The sequence below is a fragment of the Eptatretus burgeri genome, chromosome 16 (assembly GCF_056783735.1).
Source record: "Eptatretus burgeri isolate ZD-2024b chromosome 16, Ebu_testis_v1, whole genome shotgun sequence".
Lineage (NCBI taxonomy): Eukaryota > Metazoa > Chordata > Myxini > Myxiniformes > Myxinidae > Eptatretus > Eptatretus burgeri.
In genome coordinates this window covers 52187720-52207635 of record NC_140976.1, presented here as the reverse complement: position 1 = coordinate 52207635, position 19916 = coordinate 52187720, and the positions used below count along the sequence as shown (strand labels likewise).

At 42.6% G+C, this 19916-nt stretch overlaps 2 protein-coding genes across 6 annotated transcripts in view; one reads left to right on the top strand and one right to left on the bottom strand.

Annotated features, from left to right (window-relative positions):
- Window positions 1-12358, top strand: part of LOC147011068 (double C2-like domain-containing protein alpha) — a 431659-nt gene extending 419301 nt beyond the window's left edge. For both annotated transcript variants that reach the window (XM_085859768.1, XM_085859769.1), the window contains one exon: window positions 10933-12358. In XM_085859768.1, coding sequence (XP_085715894.1) covers window positions 10933-11072 — 140 coding nt within the window. In that variant the 3' untranslated portion in view covers window positions 11073-12358. The remainder of the gene's footprint in view (window positions 1-10932) is intronic.
- TFIP11 (tuftelin interacting protein 11) overlaps window positions 12180-19916 on the bottom strand; it is a 30958-nt gene continuing 23221 nt past the window's right edge. For all 4 annotated transcript variants that reach the window (XM_085859765.1, XM_085859766.1, XM_085859764.1 and 1 more), the window contains 4 exons: window positions 18063-18309; window positions 15901-16043; window positions 13497-13662; window positions 12180-13376 (listed from right to left, as the gene is read on the bottom strand). In XM_085859765.1, coding sequence (XP_085715891.1) covers window positions 12985-13376; window positions 13497-13662; window positions 15901-16043; window positions 18063-18309 — 948 coding nt within the window. In that variant the 3' untranslated portion in view covers window positions 12180-12984. The remainder of the gene's footprint in view (window positions 13377-13496; window positions 13663-15900; window positions 16044-18062; window positions 18310-19916) is intronic.

Genomic DNA, 19916 nt, shown 5'->3' with positions numbered 1-19916 from the left:
GACCTCGAGGCAATAAACATAAAACAAGAAGATGACGTGCAGAGCACGATACTTGCAAAGTCCATAAAACAAATTTGACCTCAAAAATAATTAGTGGTTGAATTCAATGACTAAATATACAACTCTTCAAATTTCAAGTGAATCAGATGAAAAGTGACAATTTTAGAAATTCGGCCTATGTTGACCTTTTGGCCTATGTTGACCTCAAAAACAATTTGCTGATGGTTGAATTCAGTGACCTGAAATATATATCCTCTTCAAATTGCAAGTCAATCGGATGAAAATTGAGGATTTTAGAGAAAAAAAAACACTTGTTGTTCACCTTGAGCCTATGTTGACCTTTTTGGTCTATGGTCACCAAAAATAGGTGGTTGAATTCATTGATCAAATATGCAACTCTTCAAATTTCGAGTAAATCGGATGAAAATTGAGGATTTCAGAAATCTGACAAATAGACCATGTGGAGGTGGGTGGGATCGTTCAGTTTAGTTGTGCAGATCACCAATCTAAACGAAATTCACCCTGTACATTCATGAGAACACACCATTGAAATTCCTACTTGTTTCCATATGCACAAGTTGACACACCGACAGTTATTACCATTTGAAATTACCGCCGTGAAGTGGGCGTGGCGTGCTTGTAATCGCGGAGGAAATGACCAGGAAACAACAAATCAAGATGGCGGCGCCCATGGTTGTCATGTGATTTCGAGTGATTTTTGGTCTTTCAACAACCAAATATGCGTTGTTTCATACACTTGGGAGCGGAGGATGATGAGAAAGTGACGCAATTCACGGATAAGAGCTGACGTAAGGTATGTGAGTGTGCGAAGGCTTGGTGCGACGCCGCAGATAGTGAAACTATCAACAAATGCTGTTTGCTGGCTGATCAAATTATGAAACTGCTGCCAATGACTGATCCTCCTGCGGATGCCGGCCGTCACCGGTTCTGCTATGCGTCGTTTTGTAACAAGGATCATATAAAACGCGCTGAAGCCAGGAAAAGGAAATCAGAAGCCAGCACTACTGCAGTTTCTGCTGGAGCCAGTGAGGTGGTGGGCGGACTCGAAGAAGAGGGGCACTCATACCACAAAATACGTAGAAAATCCCTCAGAACCTCTGGAGAAAGGGTGGCTGGCAAATCAGCTGGTGTACTGCCAAGAATTTGTATCATATGCCAGAAAAAAGACAAATTCATCCGTGTCAAAGGAAAATCTCAACGTGATCAGTTGTCCTTGGCAGAAACACAGGATGGAGGAAAGCGGAGGGAAACTGCTGAGCAGAGGAGAGATGAACGTGATGTGAGAATAATGACAACTATAAAGGATAAAGACTGGGGCGCTGGAAGTTTGTTATCACCGTAAATGTTATTTACGAGTATGTGAATGACACATACCACAGACAGAGTGAAAGTAAACTCCAAACTCAGAAAGTGAACTATGACAACATTTGACATTTTCTGTGATAAAGTAATCCAGGTAAGACTCATTGATGGAAAGCAAGCTATACATATGAAGAAGTGTGAGATGTTCAATAGGTCAGGATAAGGCCAACTACCAGGGAACAAGATTGAAGAAAAGACTGCAGGAAAGGTACCCAGACATGATTTTCTATCGTCCACCAAAAATGTCTGAGAGCGAAGAGGTGTACATGAAGGACATTGATATTGGTTCCATTGCTCAGGCTGCTGTTGTAGACAGTAGTGCTACAACAGAAACAGAGTCAACTACAGAGGATGAAGCCAGCCAGGGTCCACAGCAGGGTGACTCAGACCTCAATTTACATGTTCTATACTCGGGAGCACTTATGGTGAGGGATGACCTGAACAAACACCAAAGTGTGGACATTACATGGCCACCACTTGCTCCTGACTTCGACATTTCAAATGCTGAAAGAGCCGTCCCTGTTGCATTGTACAACCTTGTTGCACGGATAGCGGGCCTGTCAGATGAGCCAACCCTGGAGAAATTTGTGGAACTCCCACGGCATATTCATCTGAAAATGCTCTCTCTTCTTCAAGACGTTGTTTCTATAGCGTCAAGGGGTCAGACGTTTACTCCGAAGTCCTATGCCTTGGGCCTGACTGTGAAACATTGGACTGGTTCGACTCGACTGTTAGGACTGCTCAACAAGCTTGGGCATTGTCTCAGTCAGTACTACACCGGTTTTGGAAACTGCTTTGGTGTTGTTGCAGATTGATCAGGAGGGAAAACTGCCCTCAAACTGCCTCAGAAATGTACCAACAATATTTGTGTATGATAACATCGATTTCAGTGTGGAGACCCTCGCCGGTCATGGGACCACTCACCACACCAATGGATTGATGATACAAGATGCACCCTCTGAGCCGATTCAGCACGCTCGTCCAGTGACTCCAATTAGCCGTCGTCAGCGGTCATTAGTTGGTAACACGCCACCCATTCTCAAGTACGGTGGGGGGAAAAGGCAAGGGACCGCAGCCTTTTACAGTTGTGACATTGACATCAGTCCGTCACAAGAGGATGGACTATCGCTGGATGTGCTCTATTACACAATGAAAACGGTCCAGAAAACGGACGGGCAGTTGCCGACATGGACTGGGTACAACACCCTCCTTCGTCGGGATGAAGAGTTGACCAAGTCAGCCATCATCTACCTTCCTGTGATCGAGGCATCACCCACGGAACTGGACACCGTTTACACGGTCCTACACCAAAGCATCGATATGGCTGATAAACTGGAACGTGAAGAAGTAGTTCTCGCCTTCGACCTTGCGATCTATAGTAAGGCGCAGGAGATTCGTTAGTTGCACCCGGAGTTGACAGAAAGGTTGGTAATTCGTCTCAGCGAATTCCACCAACTCATGAGCTTCCGAGGCGTGATCGGAAAAAGATTCAGAGACGAAGGTCTGCTAGACCTCATAATAGAGTCTGGTATTGTCACTCAGCGTTCTGCAAATTCAGTAATAAACGGCCACCACTATAACAGGAGTCTGCGCTGTCACAAACTCGTATATGAAGCGCTAAGAAGACTATGCTTCCAGGCCTTCATGGACTCCCACGCAGAGGAGATGCGTGTGCGATTCGAGAGGTGTGTAGAGCGTCTCCAGGAAACGTTTCCGTCTCCGTTGTTCGAACAGTTACTCTCATCGGAAGAGGTCTCGGAAATGTTCACACGCCACAGCGACTTCAGACAGCAGCAATGTACAGCGAGCAAAACATTTACATTCTGGTGCTCATACTTGGAAATGGTGGAGCTCGCACTGGAGCTTATATGGGCAACTCGTACTTCGAACTGGCCGAAACACCTTGCGATCACGAGAGCGTCAATGCCCTGGTACTTTGCGTACGATCACCAAAACTATACAAGGTACTTACCCGTTTATTGGCTGGAAATGGCCGGGCTAGAGCACTCCCACCCAGACACCTATCAAGCGTGCATGGACGGCAAATGGACTGCCCAACGGCATACTCGTTATGGATTTAGTCGTGTTGCGTGCGATCAGATCATAGATCAGGCTTTAAATAGGGACAACAAGACCAGTGGAGGCATCATTGGTTACACTCAGAAAAGCACAGATGTGAAGAAGTGGATCCTGTCCCAACCAGCACGTGCGGAAATCGCAAGGAAATGTGAGTCCATGGCGGGTATCCACGACGAGCCCCGAACGAGAAAGGATTTGGATACGTCGAGCTCGAAGAAGAACGAAGCAGCGGTGGTACAAGTGATGGACACAGTACTTCAAATGATTAACCATTTCTCTGGCGCTCACCTTGAACTCGTCAATATTAGTTCAGGTATCATCGCACCGCCAACCACTTCCGCGGACTTGATGAACGCGTATGTCAAGGGAGAGAATGCTGTCGTGCAATTCATGCGTGATCGGCTTCTCTCGGGTGAGGTCCCATTCCTCAGTCCGATTTCGAAGGCCAAATTGGCAACTTTCTCGAAGGCGCGAGGCAAGTCGGCGACTCCCCACCAGCAGACGCCGAAGGTTGAAATTGCGAATGAACGTCGTTTTTTCACATGACTGCTGTTGATTGACGAGTAAAGCAATGTTACACTTCATGATGTGCTCGTGTACCCACTGGCGAAAATATCTTTCCCGCTGGCATCCGGTGATGGTTCGATTGCTAAGATGGACAAAGCTAAACTCCGCAACCATATACTGAAACTGTGGCCCGATTGCCGTGTGGACGCTCGGCCTATCCAAGGTGCAACGATTGTGGATGGAATGGCCATTATTCAGGCGATAAAGGCTGGTTCACTGCCTAACACTTTCGGCAAACTGGAAGGGATGGTGCTGAACATCATAGTGGCCAAAGCACGACATAACCAATCTTCGAGACTGGACGTGGTGTTTGATACTTACCCAAATATCAGCATCAAGTGCCTGGAGCATGCCAGACGAGCGGGCAGGGCGGGCGATCTTCAGGTGCGAACCATCTACGGACGCGATCAAGCCCTTCCAAAACAGTGGGCCAATTATCTCCTGAGCCGAGCCAACAAGGAGGCGTTTATAGAGTTCATTGTCGAATCATGGACGAGAAACATCTCTCCATCAAAACTGGGCGACATGCTGTTGTACGTCAGTTATGCCGGCAAATGTGAGAAAATAGAGGCGTCGAATGGTGTCATGACTGTGTCGTCAGTTCCTGAACTTGAATGTGACCACGAGGAAACTGACACGAAGCTCCTGCTAGATGCCTCTCACGCGGGACAGAATGAAGAGTCAGTGCGCATAGAAAGTTTCGACACCGATGTGTTTGTGTTGGCGTTGGCTCACTCGAAGTCGATTCGGGCGCGAAATTCCCATCTGGTCACAGGAAGTCCCAAGGACATTATTGTCGTTGACATTAGGAAGCTGAGTAATGCCCTGGAAAGTTCTGTCTGCGATGCGTTGATAGGTTTGCACAATTTCACGGGAAGTGATACCACCAGTGCATTCCACGGTAAGGGCAAAACAAGGCCATTTGACTTGATGATGAAGTCCCCATCTGGTGGCGGTGGTCGTATGGCAGCTTAGCTGCCGGGGTAGCTATCATTTCTTGAAGCGCGACTGTGTCACTGATGCAGTGCCCCTCTAGCAGTACACACACTGGAACTGGTACTCATTTTGCCGACCTCGGAAGGATGACAGGCTGAGTCAACCCCCTGGTGTATTAATTCAGCGGCTGACGGGGCTTGAACTTAGGACCCAAGGGTCCCAAGTCACCACCCTCACCACTGAGCCAACACCAGGCTAGTCCCCATCTCATCACCTGTTTCGGGAGCATTGGTCGAGAATTCACGCTTGATCAGAATATCATTCACGATCTGGAACAATTCGTCTGCACCATGTACAATCAGCCAACCATGAAGAGTGTGGATGAGGCTCGCTACAAGCTATTGTGCAGCCAGTCGCTGGGAGAACAGAAGTTGCCACCTTCAAGCGACGCTCTGACGCTGCATTGCAAAAGAGTGAACTATCAGTCTGCGATCCACCACCGCGCGACTGAGAGGTTTATGGAAGCCCCTTCTCCTACATTTCATGGATGGGTGGAACACAACGAAGCACTGACTGTTCACTGGCTGAGAAAACCACCAGCACTGAAGGAACTGTTAGAGGCAACGAAATGTAATTGCAAGAAGATGAAATGCGAGACCAACCAGTGTTCTTGCCGGTCAAAAGGACTGTCCTGCACAGAGTGCTGTGGGTGTCAAAACTGCGCCAACGATGAACAGACCCGTGCAGAAATGGAACTTATGGATGATGAAAGCGGAACTGACAATGATTGTGACGACGAACTGTGAATGCGGGTGTCACACTGCTTTTGCTGTGGTGATCTACTACACAGTAGTATTCAGGTTGGTTAGCATGTAATAGTGGACTTGAGTTTTGTAATAGCAGCAGTCAAGAGCCTAGTTCAGCAACCGCTTCAGAGCAAGAAATACTGGAGTTCTAATACAGTAATCCTCTTGTGGCGGTTCTACTTTTCATCAAGCTGAGTCACACAGTCTCTTTGTCTTTGATTTAATCCATAAGAGCCAATGTAACTGTCTTTAATAGGTGCTGTAACTGCCTTTAATAGTCAATGTAACTACCTTTAATAGCCAGTGTGGCTGCCTTTTAAGCAAAAAGTTGCCTTGGTCAACTCGAAGGCCTGTCTAGTCGGTCCAGACATTTTCGGCCGGTAAAAATATGTAACTGCTTCGGTTTACGAAGTTTAATTATAAACATCTTTAATAACAGTGAATAGGGCTCTGTATAAACATATTGTATCATTTTAAGACCTCACAAGAGTTTTCTTTGACGTACATATCAGTCTAACCTTGATTCTTCATTTCTGTGTCAAAATCGTGCTTTAATGTTCGGTGTATCTTTAATTGCCAAAAATGACCAATTGTGTCACATCCTCGACGTGGAAACAAGTGGATTTGGACTCAGCATCTAAAATTCTTTAAGTATGCCAAATTTCATCCAGATTGGTGATCTGCACAACGAAAATCATTTTCTGAAGTTAATAGCGAGTACCTCCACATGGTCTAAAAGTGGTTGACCTATGGCCTACACCTTTAACCCTTTTACCTCAAAAACAAAAGGTTTCTTGCTTATGACGAACTCTATCATATGGTTAAGTTTCGTGAAGATCGGTTTAAAATTGTGACCTGCAGGTGATAAACATAAAAACAAACAGACAAACAAATAAGAGAAAGATGTTGTGCAGAGCACGATACTTTCAAAATCCACCCCCTCTCCAAAGGTTGCCATGGATACATCAAATTGTCCATTTCATTAAGATTAAAATTCATAATCTTAATCAAAGCTCAGGTCAATCGGATGAAAAATTTCTTTTTCAGATTGAAATTGATGATTTTAGAAGTTTGACCTGGAATTGATCTTTTGACTGAGAATAGTTCATTGGTTTCCAAATTCAGTGATGCACTATGCAATTGCTGCTTAATTTTCAGGTTAATCGGATGTAAATTGACGATTTTTCAGTTGAAAATTTATTTTAGAGGTTTGACCATGAGTTGACCTTTAACCTTTTGACCGCAAAAATAGTTGGTTCCCCAATCCAGTGACGCAATATGCAAATATTGTTCAAATTTCAAGTCGATCGGATGAAAAATGCCAATTTTAGAAATTTTATCTCAAATGACCTTTGACCTCAAACTTAATAGGCTTCTCAATTGAGACTACCTCCACAATATGGTGATGTTTCATGACGATTGGTTTAGAATTGTGACCTGTAGGCAATAGACAGTCAGACAGACAAGACAGAATAACAAATTTGACTGACCAATATACACGAAAAATCTTCGATTTTGCAACAAGAAAGATGGCAGGTAGAGCACGGTACCTGCGAAATCCATAAAACAAATTTGATCTCAAAAATAATTGGTGGTTGAATTCAAAAACCAAACATGCAATTCCTCTTCAAATCCCAAACCAGATGAAAATTGACAATTTTAGAAATCCGGCCTACGTTGACCTCAAAAATTATTGGTGGTTGAATTAATTAAGCGGCAATATAAATTATTTTCAGATTTCAAGTCAATCGGATGAAAATTGAGGATTTTAGAAATCTCACCCAAGTTGTTGACCTTTGGCCGATGTTGACCTCAAAAATAATTGGTGGTTGACTTCAGTGACCTGAAATGTAAATCCTCTTCAAATTAAGTCAATTGGATGAAAATTGAGGATTTTAGAAATACCACCAACTTTGTTGTTGACCTTGGGCCTATGTTGACCTTTTGGTCTATGTTCACCTCAAAAATAATTGGCTCGTTGACTTCAGTGACCTGAAATATAAATCCTTTTCAAATTTAAAGTCAATTGGATGAAAATTAAGGATTTTAGAAATCCCACCTTAGTTGTTGACCTTTTGGCCAATGTTGACCTCAAATAATTGGTGGTTGAATTCAGTAAGCTGATATGAAAGTCCTGTTCAAATTTCTAGTCAATCAGATGAAATTTGAGGATTTTGGAATTTTGACAAATTAGTTGACCTTTTGATCTCAAAACAATGGGCTTCTTGTTTATGTCAAACTCTACCATGTGGTGAAGTTTCGTGAAGATCGGCTTAAAATTGTGACCTGTAGGCGAGTGACAAACACAGACAGAATAACAAGAAAAAGATGTCATGCAGAGCACGATGCTTGCAAAATCCACCCCCCCCCCCGACCTCCAAAGGTTGCCACAGATACATCAAATTGTCCATTTTATTCAGATTTAAATTGATAATCTCAATGAAAGCTCAGGTCAATCGGATGAAAATTGATTATTTTTCAAATTGATTTTAGTTTGACCTTGAATTGACCTTTGACCTTTTTTCCTCAGAAATAGTTGCTTTCACAATTTAGTGATGGACTCTACATCCTATCAACTTGAAAGATGAATAGGATTTGCAAAGTGGTGATGTTTCAGATACAAATTGATAATTTTAGAAGTTTGACCTTGAGTTGGCCTTTTGACCTCAAAAATAGCTGGTTTCCCAATTCAGTGATGCAATTTGCAATTCTTGTTCAAGTTTTAAGTCAATTGGATTAAAAATGACTTTTAGAAATTTGATATCAATATGGCCTTTGACCTCAATCAATCGGTTTCAGTTGAGATTACCTCTGCACATTGGTAAAGTTTCATGATCGGTTCAGAATTGTGACCTGTTGGCGATTGACAGACAGACAGACAAAATAACAAAATCGACTCACCAATAAATATACTTGAAAAATTTCGATTTTGCAAGTAACAAATAGACAGACAGACAAACAGAACAAGCCGGTAGGCGACATGGCTGCTCCCTCTAGATGGAAAGCTGGCCGACGCGACTCGCCGATATTCATGTACATGCTATCAATCAATTTAGCACAATAAATATGATTATCACAGTCCTCTTAGTTTGCGCCCAGAAATCCACCTTGTGAATTTTCAGGCATGTTTCCAAAGAGACTCTAACAAATGGCAGCCCTGATAAATTCCATTTATCTATTCGCTAAAGATTTTATTTTTTTATATGATGCTGTAAGAAATTCTTCTTGGACACAAAAAACAGGTCCCTCGGAGGTCCAGTTTCGGAGGTATTGTATTGATTTTTTTTGTACAGTCCACAATAAGTGTATGACGTACGATAAAGTATTTTAGCTGTTGCTAAGCAATGGTGTGCATAGCAACCATTCATTTTTGTGTACATGCTAGCCACATTGTACACATTTCACCCAAGTTTCATCAAAATCAGACTCTTTCTCTTCGAGATATTCGCAATTAACCGTTTCTGAAATGTTCGACATGTACTCGCCCAAAACCTATCTCCTCCTACAAATATTTTTTTGTTAGGGCTGCAAATTGGCATGAAGGGAGCAAGATAGATTGCGCACAGAACTCTAAGCTTCGATTTTTTGACCACTTTAAAGGGCCGTTGATATGCCGTTGCTAGGGCCCGGGGTCCCATATTCGAAAGCACACGATTCCCAGAAATATTGGTCCTACCTACCATGTTTCATTGAAATCGGTTGAGTGGTTTAGCCCCTCGGCTTGACCAAAGTTTCGCGGACAGACAGACAGATGGAAATGTCCAGAATAAGGGTGCTCTAAGAGCAGCCAATAATGCACACAACCAACCAATATACTTGAAAAATGTTCGATTTTCGTAAGTAACAAGCAAACAGATGGGAGAAAATATAACCTCCATCTACCTTCAGTGACGGAGGTGAGAAGCAAGGGAAAGAACAAAAAAACAACAGGATTGGGGGTTGGGGGAGGGGGTAGAGAGACAGGCAGAGACAGAGATAGGGAGACAGAGACAGAGAAAAAATGAGGGAGGGATGGATATGGTAAGGGAAGGAAATACTGCACCCTGCAAGTAGGAGGATTTGGGATTTGGTTAGGAGGGGTTAATGGGGGGAAAAATAAAGATTATGGGTAAAGATAGCTCATTGTGACATTTAAATGAGAAATGTATTTTGTGGGAGACCATAATAAAGTAAACGTTTATTTAAAGCATAGACAGCAACATAATAATATTATGTTTTTCTTTTAAAATTTGTACGTGAACCTTGATCAAACCTTCGCACACACTAGCTTTGTGATACAAGACAAGTACTGTGCCCTGAAGTTGCATAAAATAGATCAGCAAAGTTCATAACATATCAGAAACTTCATGATGCCTGCTCCTCTGAAAGTTTGGAAAGATGTGGCTTGATTGGAATGATACATGGTGTGAATAATAAAATTTATGCACAAATATATTTTGGTACCTGGGCTGGCAGGATGGCTGAGAGGTATGCACACTCACGTTAAAGCTGCCGAGCCTAGGTTTGAATCCCAACCGAGCTATAAACTGTCACCCTGGTCTTTCACAGGCAGGCTGATTCATCAATGTGTATGCTGTCCCTTGAATGGACATCAAACCGGTGTCTCATCTGCCGGTATTAGTTGGTGGATGTTAAAGATTCCAGCGTGTCCTGCACGAAGGGTAGATGAGCTATCGCCGGTACCCTGAACAAATTCCAAATTCCTGTCCTGACTACTTAGTCGAGCGTCAGACCTGGCCAGCCAGTTCGTGAAAGAATTGGGCCAAAAACTTCCAACCCCAGAAAAATGTGGGAATAATTTTGGGTGTTAAAGAAAATTTTTGATTCCTATAAGAAGAAAAAAAAAAACTTACATTAATTTATAATTTAGTGGGCAAGATTTTCTCTTGTACTTCCAGCAACATTGTGACTGACAAAGAGCGAATCATCGTGGAAAGTGTTCATAATTAAATTGTAATTAGAGTGTAGATTTTGAATGGTCAGGAAAAGGAGGCAAAGAAGGAGTGCAAGTACATTTGGGAGAACAATATTTGCAAGTTTTTCAATATTATTCTAGAAGCGAAATTTCATACATGGCAATGTCTCACATGCCTGTTCTTGAGGTCGATGCAGTTGGAATTGTATCGTGTGTAAAAGCCATCATCGGAGTTCTGTTTCACAGGTGGTGTCGAGCTGGGAATTCATGCAAAAGGTGAGAGGCTCAAGCACTGGTTTGAGTGTCTCAAGAACAAGGACAAGCGCATCGAGCGATGGCACACACTAACCAGTGAAATGCCGGGTAGCAGCACACTGTCCGACTGAAACAAACTCCGGCTCGGACCGCAGGCCCAGTGTATGGTAGCCCTTTATCCTCCCTCGAGGACTTGCTCGTGCATATCCCCCATGTCCTCGGTGCAAATCTTAACGTTGAGTGGTGATCCCACATGGGTACCCCAGCTGTCCCACAACAGTCAGGCGTCTTCCTTAGCTGGTACTCAATGCTGTAATGTGGTACCAATTGGGAGTGCTGGATATTTCATTGTGTTAAGTTGAACATGAAAAAACAGTTGTTCCTCCCTAAAGCTCACTTGTGGCCACTATCCTTTAAATAGGAATACACAAATTAAATGTTTGATTTTTTTGGGGGGGAGGGGAGGGTGTTGTTTTGTATTGCATGTTCAATATCACTCCATGTTGTTGTTGTTGTTGTTGTATGGTTTTCCATTTTTAACATTTCACAAAGGCTCAAATATTTGTACTTTACACATAGCAATACTGCAGTAGCCTTGGCAAAGCTTTCATTTTGATACATCGATGTGACATTTCCACTTTTCCAGTCCCCAAAGGGAATGTGTACCTTACGTAGGATCCAGTGCAAAATCACCCTGGATGGTAAAAAGATGTTTGCGTTTTCTTTAATCATAGGCTATTATCACCCCCATCCACCCCTCTTCATTGCCCACATCTCCGAATCAAACCCAGCTATAAACTGTCAAACTATAAAATCAAACCCAGCCGGCCACAGAGCCTTTCTCCCCTCAATTGATGCAAGGAATAAGCTCGAATGTTTTTTTCTGCAATGGAATGCATGTTGCATGACCCTCATGATATGATTACTTTTATGCAAACTGCTTGTTCACTTTGATTATAACCACACATGCAGGTCTTCCTTGTACACACGATACACGTGTGACCTCCAATTTCATTCTTTCTCAAGCGTGTGCCAATGGATTACAATTTTGCACATTATTCCGTGACCCAGACGTGGCATGGACTTGCATCGCTGTGAATGCAGGCGGCATGATGCGTACACATTCCATTTGGCTCATTTTACAGTTGGCATTTAATGCTGTCTGCGAGTCATTTAATTTTTCACTTAAGTTAACGATGCAACAACGAACCTGAATGATTGCAAAAAGAAAAGAAAAGTACTGCATGTTTTTTTATTTATCTCCACCGCACTTTATTTAGCAACAACTCCAAGTACTGTATCTGTTTTGAGTCGGATGTTGTCGGCCTGCTGTGACTTGTATTTGTCGAACGGTTTCAAAACATCTGGAAGTTTCAAAATGTTAAAAACAAGTGTACATTTACACAAACAAAACCTTTTTCAGCTGACTCGCTGCTTCATACTTTGCTTGTGTGGCTCCTTTTGTTTCGTGCACATCACCACCCTGAATCCAAACGTTAACTGGGTAAAAAGTAGTTCAATATGATTTAGATACTTTCCAAAAGTATTGAGAACTTGTAAGGATTAGAGCAGTGTTTGTCCAAATGAGGCTGAGTGATCAACTGTATGCAAAGAATATTCCACAATGGTGGGGGGGAGGGGGGTGGGGGGATGGGATGTGATTTAACATCCTCCAGCAGACACGAGAGGTCAAAGGACTAAGGCAGCCTGACTAACATCATGATGCAAAATGCCCCTCGTGGCTTGATGCCAGCTGGAAGTTGCAACCAATTTCAAAAGCAGTTCAAAAAACTCTGCTCAAAGACCAGATGGGAGCAACAAGCAAGATGTCCTGCTGTGGGAAGATTTATGAATCGACAATTGTTCATGTACTCCGATGCTGTATTTTTCATTAGAACAGAAAGATAAGGACACCAAGTGACGATCCAAACTTCCGGTGAGAATAACTCGAACCACTGATTATGTTCTGTGCAAGAGCTTGTCCACTAAAATTTCCATTTCAAAGGTAAGGCTGCTGAAAACTTTCGAAACATCACAGCTTGGTTAGTGCGCAGTGTCCAAGAGGGTCTGCAGGGATGTTGGAACCCAAGTCTTCTCCCCCTGCACAAAAACCACTCCACGATCTATGAACATGATGAGCCGCCCGAATGTGTACAGCTGCTTCCCGTCGTGCCTTCGGCCGAGGAGGGGCATGAACACTATGTTCTTCTCCTCGGCTTTAGCCTCCAAGAGTTCTTTGAAACTCAGCGGGACGGGGGGAGAAGAAGCGACGGCAGCCGGGCCTCCGGGAAAGGTGGCGCCAAGTCTGGCAAAAGCCACGGCCTCCGCCTCGCGCCTCTCATGCGAGCTGTTGTGCTGGAAGTCCTTGCGTCGTTCCGTCTGCGTCAAATATGCTACGTGCTCGCGTGCTCCAGGTTGTACAAATCCACCTGGACCTGCAAGGAGATTGAGAAACGACCACATTCAGGCTGCATTCCAAATGATTACACAAGCGTGTGAGCTCAGTAAGTAAGGAAGTGCAGTCCAGTAATGTATTACGGGACATACACACTGACCCTGTGGTGCAGCCACAGCACGGTTCATTATGTCCAGTGCTTCGTTGAACTTGTCCCGCATGGTTGGATGGGCTAGCAGCAACTCAGAGAAGAGGGATTTCCACCCCTGGTACCATTTCACTATTTCCTCATAGTTGGGACCATTTGTTAGCCAAGCACAAAGCACCTGCAGGGAAAGGGGTGGGTGTAGATTTTGGGCTATATGAAGTGATTGGGGTGGGCAGGTGAGGGACAACAAATAGTGGAAAGAGACCAATGTTTGATGAAGCCATTAACAAAGAAAAACAAACAAACAAACAAAAAAAAACCCTCATCGAAAATATCTGAGAAAAGAAAGCTGAAGGAAAAGCAAGTTCGTTTTCACTCCACAATTTAAAGCTGTTGAAGATTGGAAAATCTACGAGAGAGTGAGAGAGTGAGAGAGCGAAAGAGAAAGAAAGAGAGAAAGAGTTATTCACTTTAGAAATGGAAAATACTTTAAGTGAAGAAATTTTGCACGAGTAGTAAAGACGTGACACTCCACCAATTTAATGTCTTATACGCATGAAGAGAATATCAAGGTGGGGAGGGGGAGCAGAATGTAGCCTCCCTCCCCCCCCCACTCTGCCCGATGGGAAATCAAATTACATAACCACATTATGGAAGGTATGAAGACAGTGCTGATCACATGATCAACCATGCCGACACGATACAAAACCTACCAATTATGATCGTATCATACGATGACTGCGCGCATGAGGAATAAACAGCCCGAAACCACTCAACAGCGTCGACGGGTAAGCTTTTATAACAATGGGTTCACACGAAGCTGAACCGAATTTTCACAAATGAAATGTAACAATAAATCAAAATATAAAGTCTCCCTCAATATTTGTATCATAGTACGATTCATATACGCGAATCTCGGAAATGACTTGACATACGGACAACCTGGAAATTACTAATGGGGAGAGGGAGGGAGCCAGAGAGAGACGCACACAACATAAAGACAGAGTAAAGTAACCCTTTAGGCCTTAGTTATTTTATAACTTGGTCTACGCAGTTCTTCAGCTAAAATGTAGGGTCGGTAGGTCGAAATAGAAATATAAATATAATTTCAATTTTTAGAAATTATATATTTTTATGATTTTTTTTCAGATGTTCCATGGAAAAGACAAGGATTGATGGGGGGAAAATAAATATAAATCCAAGACCGGGAGGATCTAAGAAAACATTGAAGATGGAAGACCATTCAAATGCAGGATGTGCATTTGTTCACTGTATCATCTGATGTGAAAAACAATAAAGGATTAAAACTTGTTTTTACAATATAGTCTGGCATGTTTTTCTTATAGAAACCTGTTGGATCATAAAACAAATGGAAACAATGCTGAGAAAATTACTGTCCAAGTCGTAGATGTGTGCGTGCACACCAGTGCATAGTGCTGGATATGATTAAAAAAGGTGCCTACGAGGAGTCAACATGCTCAAAACGGTCAATCAGAGCCATAACCAGCTTTTACTTTTCAGTGGGCATCTGATCGTACCATCTCCCCATCCCCACCAGCACATCAAAGGCTGATTTCTGGTCCGTTGAAGGCTGAATATCAGCATCTCGCAGGGAAACTTTGACGTACTTGGCACCGAAATCTTTCAATACGAACAGCGGTGTACAACTTTCGATGGAAACAAAATCGGCACGATCGAGAGGAGCCTGCGAATCATCCCTGCTGCTGCACTGAATTGATGCAATCGTTCGGCCAGAATATTCGTCGTCAAGATGTTGCGTGATTAAATCACCAATACAGTCACTCAAATTTATACCGCTGACATACTCCTTAACAATCACTTTCACCCCAGAAACCACAGTCAATCTAAACCACGCTGGCCACTGCTCAGACGCCATGACCGAAGACTACTGCACAGTTTGGTTAAAGGTGACTCGGCATTTTGGCGTGCGTACAGAATTATATTTTGAAAATAAATGCCGACGTTTACATTTCGGGTTTTGAAACTTATGCACCTTCGGCAGAAAATGTATAAATTTAAAAGGCTAAAAATGTGTTTTATAATTATATTTCATTTCGGCAAATATACCGTCAGCAGATCCGTAAACCAAGTTATAAAATAACTCAGGCCTTACTGTAGTTATAAGTACCCTCCTGGAAAATGGACAAAAACCAGCATCCCAGAATTGTGAGTTATACTCAGATGGGAACCACAAACAAGATGGGAACAAGCAAACCCACACTTTGAAATGGACAACTACAAACAAAGGCAAAAAACTGAATGACTCACTGAAATTTTAAAGGTTAAGTGATAAACAGGAGCAATGAGTGGACAAGTAAAAAAAAAAAACTTTTACCCGCTCATCAACTTCAACCCAAATTGCTGACCCTACACAAGCCCTCCTTGTCGCACAAACCTGCAGCCACTTTGGGAAGAATCGTTTGTCGAGTAAGGACACGAGGCTAGAGATGGACAGCATTCCCTCCCAGTCCATCACCCAGCGGAAAGGGTCCAGATGTTGCTGGTGGGGGTTTATGAGGAAGTCTGCAAGGCACAAATCTGAGGTGGGGGTGGTGGGGGAAGAGGGTAAAGCTGTACTTGGTACTATTGCTGGCACATCACGAGGACATCTTCCAGGGAAATAGATTCTCAAACATGCTTGTAAGTGCGACTGAATAATTTCCATGTGCCAATAAGCTTGGCATATATACTTTATTACTATTATCTCGTATGCAGCCTGTGGCTGCTGGTTGCATCATTCCTGGGAGTGCGGCTGTGCCGCTGATGCAGTGCCCCATTTCCAGTAAGATGGTACTCATTTTGCTGACCTCAGAAGGATGACAGGCCGAGTAAACCCACCTGGTGTTATTTAACAGCACAACAAGGGCTCAACATCAACACCCAAAGATCTTAAGCCAGTCACATAACCATTAAGCCAACACCAGACTTGGCATATTTATATTGAACCCTATCGAATGGCTTTACAAGCACACTGGTAGATTATCCGTCCCATGGACGGGTGGCAGAGGTGGTGGTGGTCTGTTCTGTGGTCGGCACGTGATATCACTGGACCAATTATGTTCGGTGATGTACCTCGGGCAGCATAGCTAATACTCGGCGGCCTCGGCTTCACTTTTTAACCCCCCCCCCCTAATTTTTGCTCATTCGCTTGTGATAGTGAGCTAAGAAGTATACCAATCCAGTCAAGTACACCAAGTACAATATAGCTGAGTTTCGTGGACTGTTGATGCTTCACCTAGGTCCTAGGAGGAGATAAACACTTAGCTCCATTATCGTATAGATTACAGTTGGGTAAAAGCAGATGCAGAACTGTCGAGTTTTGTATTAAAGTTGTCTGCGTGCCATCCTGTTTGCTCCAAGTGTGCATTGGGCTCTCGTTATTAAAATTTCCTCTGAATCACAATAACAGCATAAAGATTCCGAAGGGGGTGCCAACAACTTCTACAAAAACATAAATTGCACATCAAAGCATCCCAAGCTCCGGTGCATTAAGACTGATGTACAGTACATAATGTGCAGATGCAGAAGGCAACATATGCACGTGAGGAAAAGCTGTTACGAACGAAACGTCTCAAGAATGGTTGCACCATTTATCCCGCAGGCTCCTTTAGCTCATTGCTGAGTGTCGTCATTCGTGCCCAAAGCACTTATTCTCGGCTGCACGCGTGACGTCGGCACAGATTCTTGTATGTAAAGCGGCTTTTTATGACGGTAGCGTGTAATGGAGCAAAAAATAAGTCTACCAGTTCGTATTGGCACGATTTCAGGCAGGATTTAAATAATCAACAGATTCGCAAGTAACCAGTTATAAATAATCATTTGTGACTAAGTTCTGGCTTGGAATGAAAGGAGGAAGCAAAATAATCAGGGGTAACATGCAACGTGACCGATTTGACCATCAACTTCGAGCACGACAACAAAAAAGGTTTTTTATTTTTTATTTTATTATTTATTTCCTCATTCGCGGGCTCCTTTATATAATATATTGCTGTCGTGGTAATAAACATCCTCAGAGCTTGGATTTTTTGCTGTTCCTGCTATTTATCAACAAAAATAAGTGATCATTTAAAAACCTTTAAACAACTTCCTCTCCATTATGGTTCCTGAGAGGGGGACAAAAAAAGAAAAGAATGATAAAAAAAAATCCCAGAATTTTGTAACGTCATAACGCTCAACATTCCTTGGCGATAACATGAAAGTTCAAGAATGTTGAGGGTAAAATTTGTTTTTGGGAACAATGAACGATTGTGTACATCATGCAGCATCAATCACTTCGACAGTTACAGTTTTCAATGTTTTTATCTTGAAAATGAAAGTTCGTGTTACGTACAGGTTAAGGCACCAATTTGGCAACGCTGTGGTTATGGGCTCAACTTGAGTTTCAGCAAGTTTCACTGTTTTTGGAGTTAAAGGGAAATAATGAGTTTTTTTTCAAGTCGATTCAAAATGTAAAAGCAAATAAACAAGAAAAAAAAAAGCTATGTACTTGGCCTCTATTTTTGAGAAAGCGTGCATCAAAGTATGCAGAGGTGCACGAGTTGTTGCGAGCAAACACACCGAGCTTGGGTAGGATGTGCTTCACCGTAAAAGCTTCCCAACTGCCGGCAGAGAAAACCTCCTTCCATGGCCTCAGGATGAGCTTTGCTGAAGGGTCGCTCGGGTGCCAGCGCTGCAGGGCATTGCCGAGCTTTTGCCGGATGGGTGCGTAAAGCGGCTCGAGCCTCGTGGGCCCCATTAACGGCAGCCAAGGATGAATCCAGGCGTGGATAGGAACGGTGTCCGTCAAAGGGTTCCAATTTTCCACCTGAAGGAGACACAAAGGCTTGTACAATGATGTGACAAACACATCCAATATGCCTTAACAGTGCTTCATTCTTATCCTGACTCAAGAAGAAACTCTGACGTAAACTACAAAAAAGAGAGGTGACAAAAAAAATGATAAAGAGTGACAAATAAAACAGGATTTAAACTTCTGCCATTGTTGCATCACAGCTGGGAACATGGCTGTGCCGCTGATGCAGTGCCCCCTGTTTCCAGTAAGCTGGTATTCATTTTGCTGACTTCAGAACGATGACAGGCTGAGTCAACTCACTTGTTTTATTTAACAGCACAACAGGGGTTCAAACTCAAGACCCTAAGATTTTAAGGCAGCCACCTTAACTGTTAAGCCAACATCAGGATTGTTGCTGTGCTAAATGCAAATGAAAAACCCAAAGATAACAATGCATTTTAGAGAGTACTTAACACATAAAAACTCTCCAAGTGCCAAGATCCAATAAAGCAACGCCAGTTCAGAATTGGACGAGTATTCACCATTTGTCCCTTTTCTCAAAAGCATTTTCACAAGCTGTAAGGGTCAAAGCAGCTAAGTGTGAGCCAAATTGTTTCAGAAGTTGTGAAAAAAAAATCAATTTTCATGTACAGTGAAGTTGTTGCAGCATAAAAAAATCCAAGATTCACTGAACATTTTGCAAAAAAATGTTTATAAAAGGATTGGTCATCACAAAATGTCATCATTTTCAAAATAGGATAGGATTTTTTGATTTGGTCAGGCTGACATGCAAGTTTTCAACACAAACAACAACAAAGTCAGCTCTAATGATTGGTCCAGGACAAAAACATTGTAGTTTCGGGGTTTTATAGCTTGTACCATTGTTTCATAATGCTATGTGAACCATTGTTTAAAATATGCAAGTTTTTTTTTTTTTTTTTTTGCAGTTTCGAGATGAAAATAAAGGGCTTCGGATAAATCAACATGAATTAAAAAGCGTTTAATAGGAGCAATATATAATTTCATTAATGTTCAGACTCTATACGAACTTCAAATATCATTAGATACACTAACAAAACAAAACAAACTGATAATCGTGGCAAAATATACACATGCATGGAAGCTAAGATTCTCTAGATGTCGTTCATGAAAACGTGACATACTGGAAAATAATCTCATTTTGTCATTTCTGGATAACTATATCAACTGGATCACCTAAATTTACTATCATGCTATTTTAATGCGATTGCAGCTACACCGGTTTCATACAGCATTCTAATTTCACTTTCATTATTAGAATTCATTTTCACTTTCACTTTCGTTTCACAAAAACCAGTCATCTATAGGTACTCTGATGGAATTTTACAAATTGATAGTGAAAGTGATAATGAAAGTGACTAGATGACAATGAATGATCTAATGTAGTGGAAAGCTGATATTATTAACATTGACAGTTTCACAGGTCATGGAGACGAGTTCAGGAAGGCTAAAATATCTTCATGGTCCTGCGGGGATATTTTCCGTGTAAGTCTATCTTTACCACGTATCTTTCGGACTCTGGTAGACTGGAGGTCGCCCAACACAATCGGTAGAAGGCATCTACTATACACCGTGGCGGTTCTGGAATCATCCACGTAGTA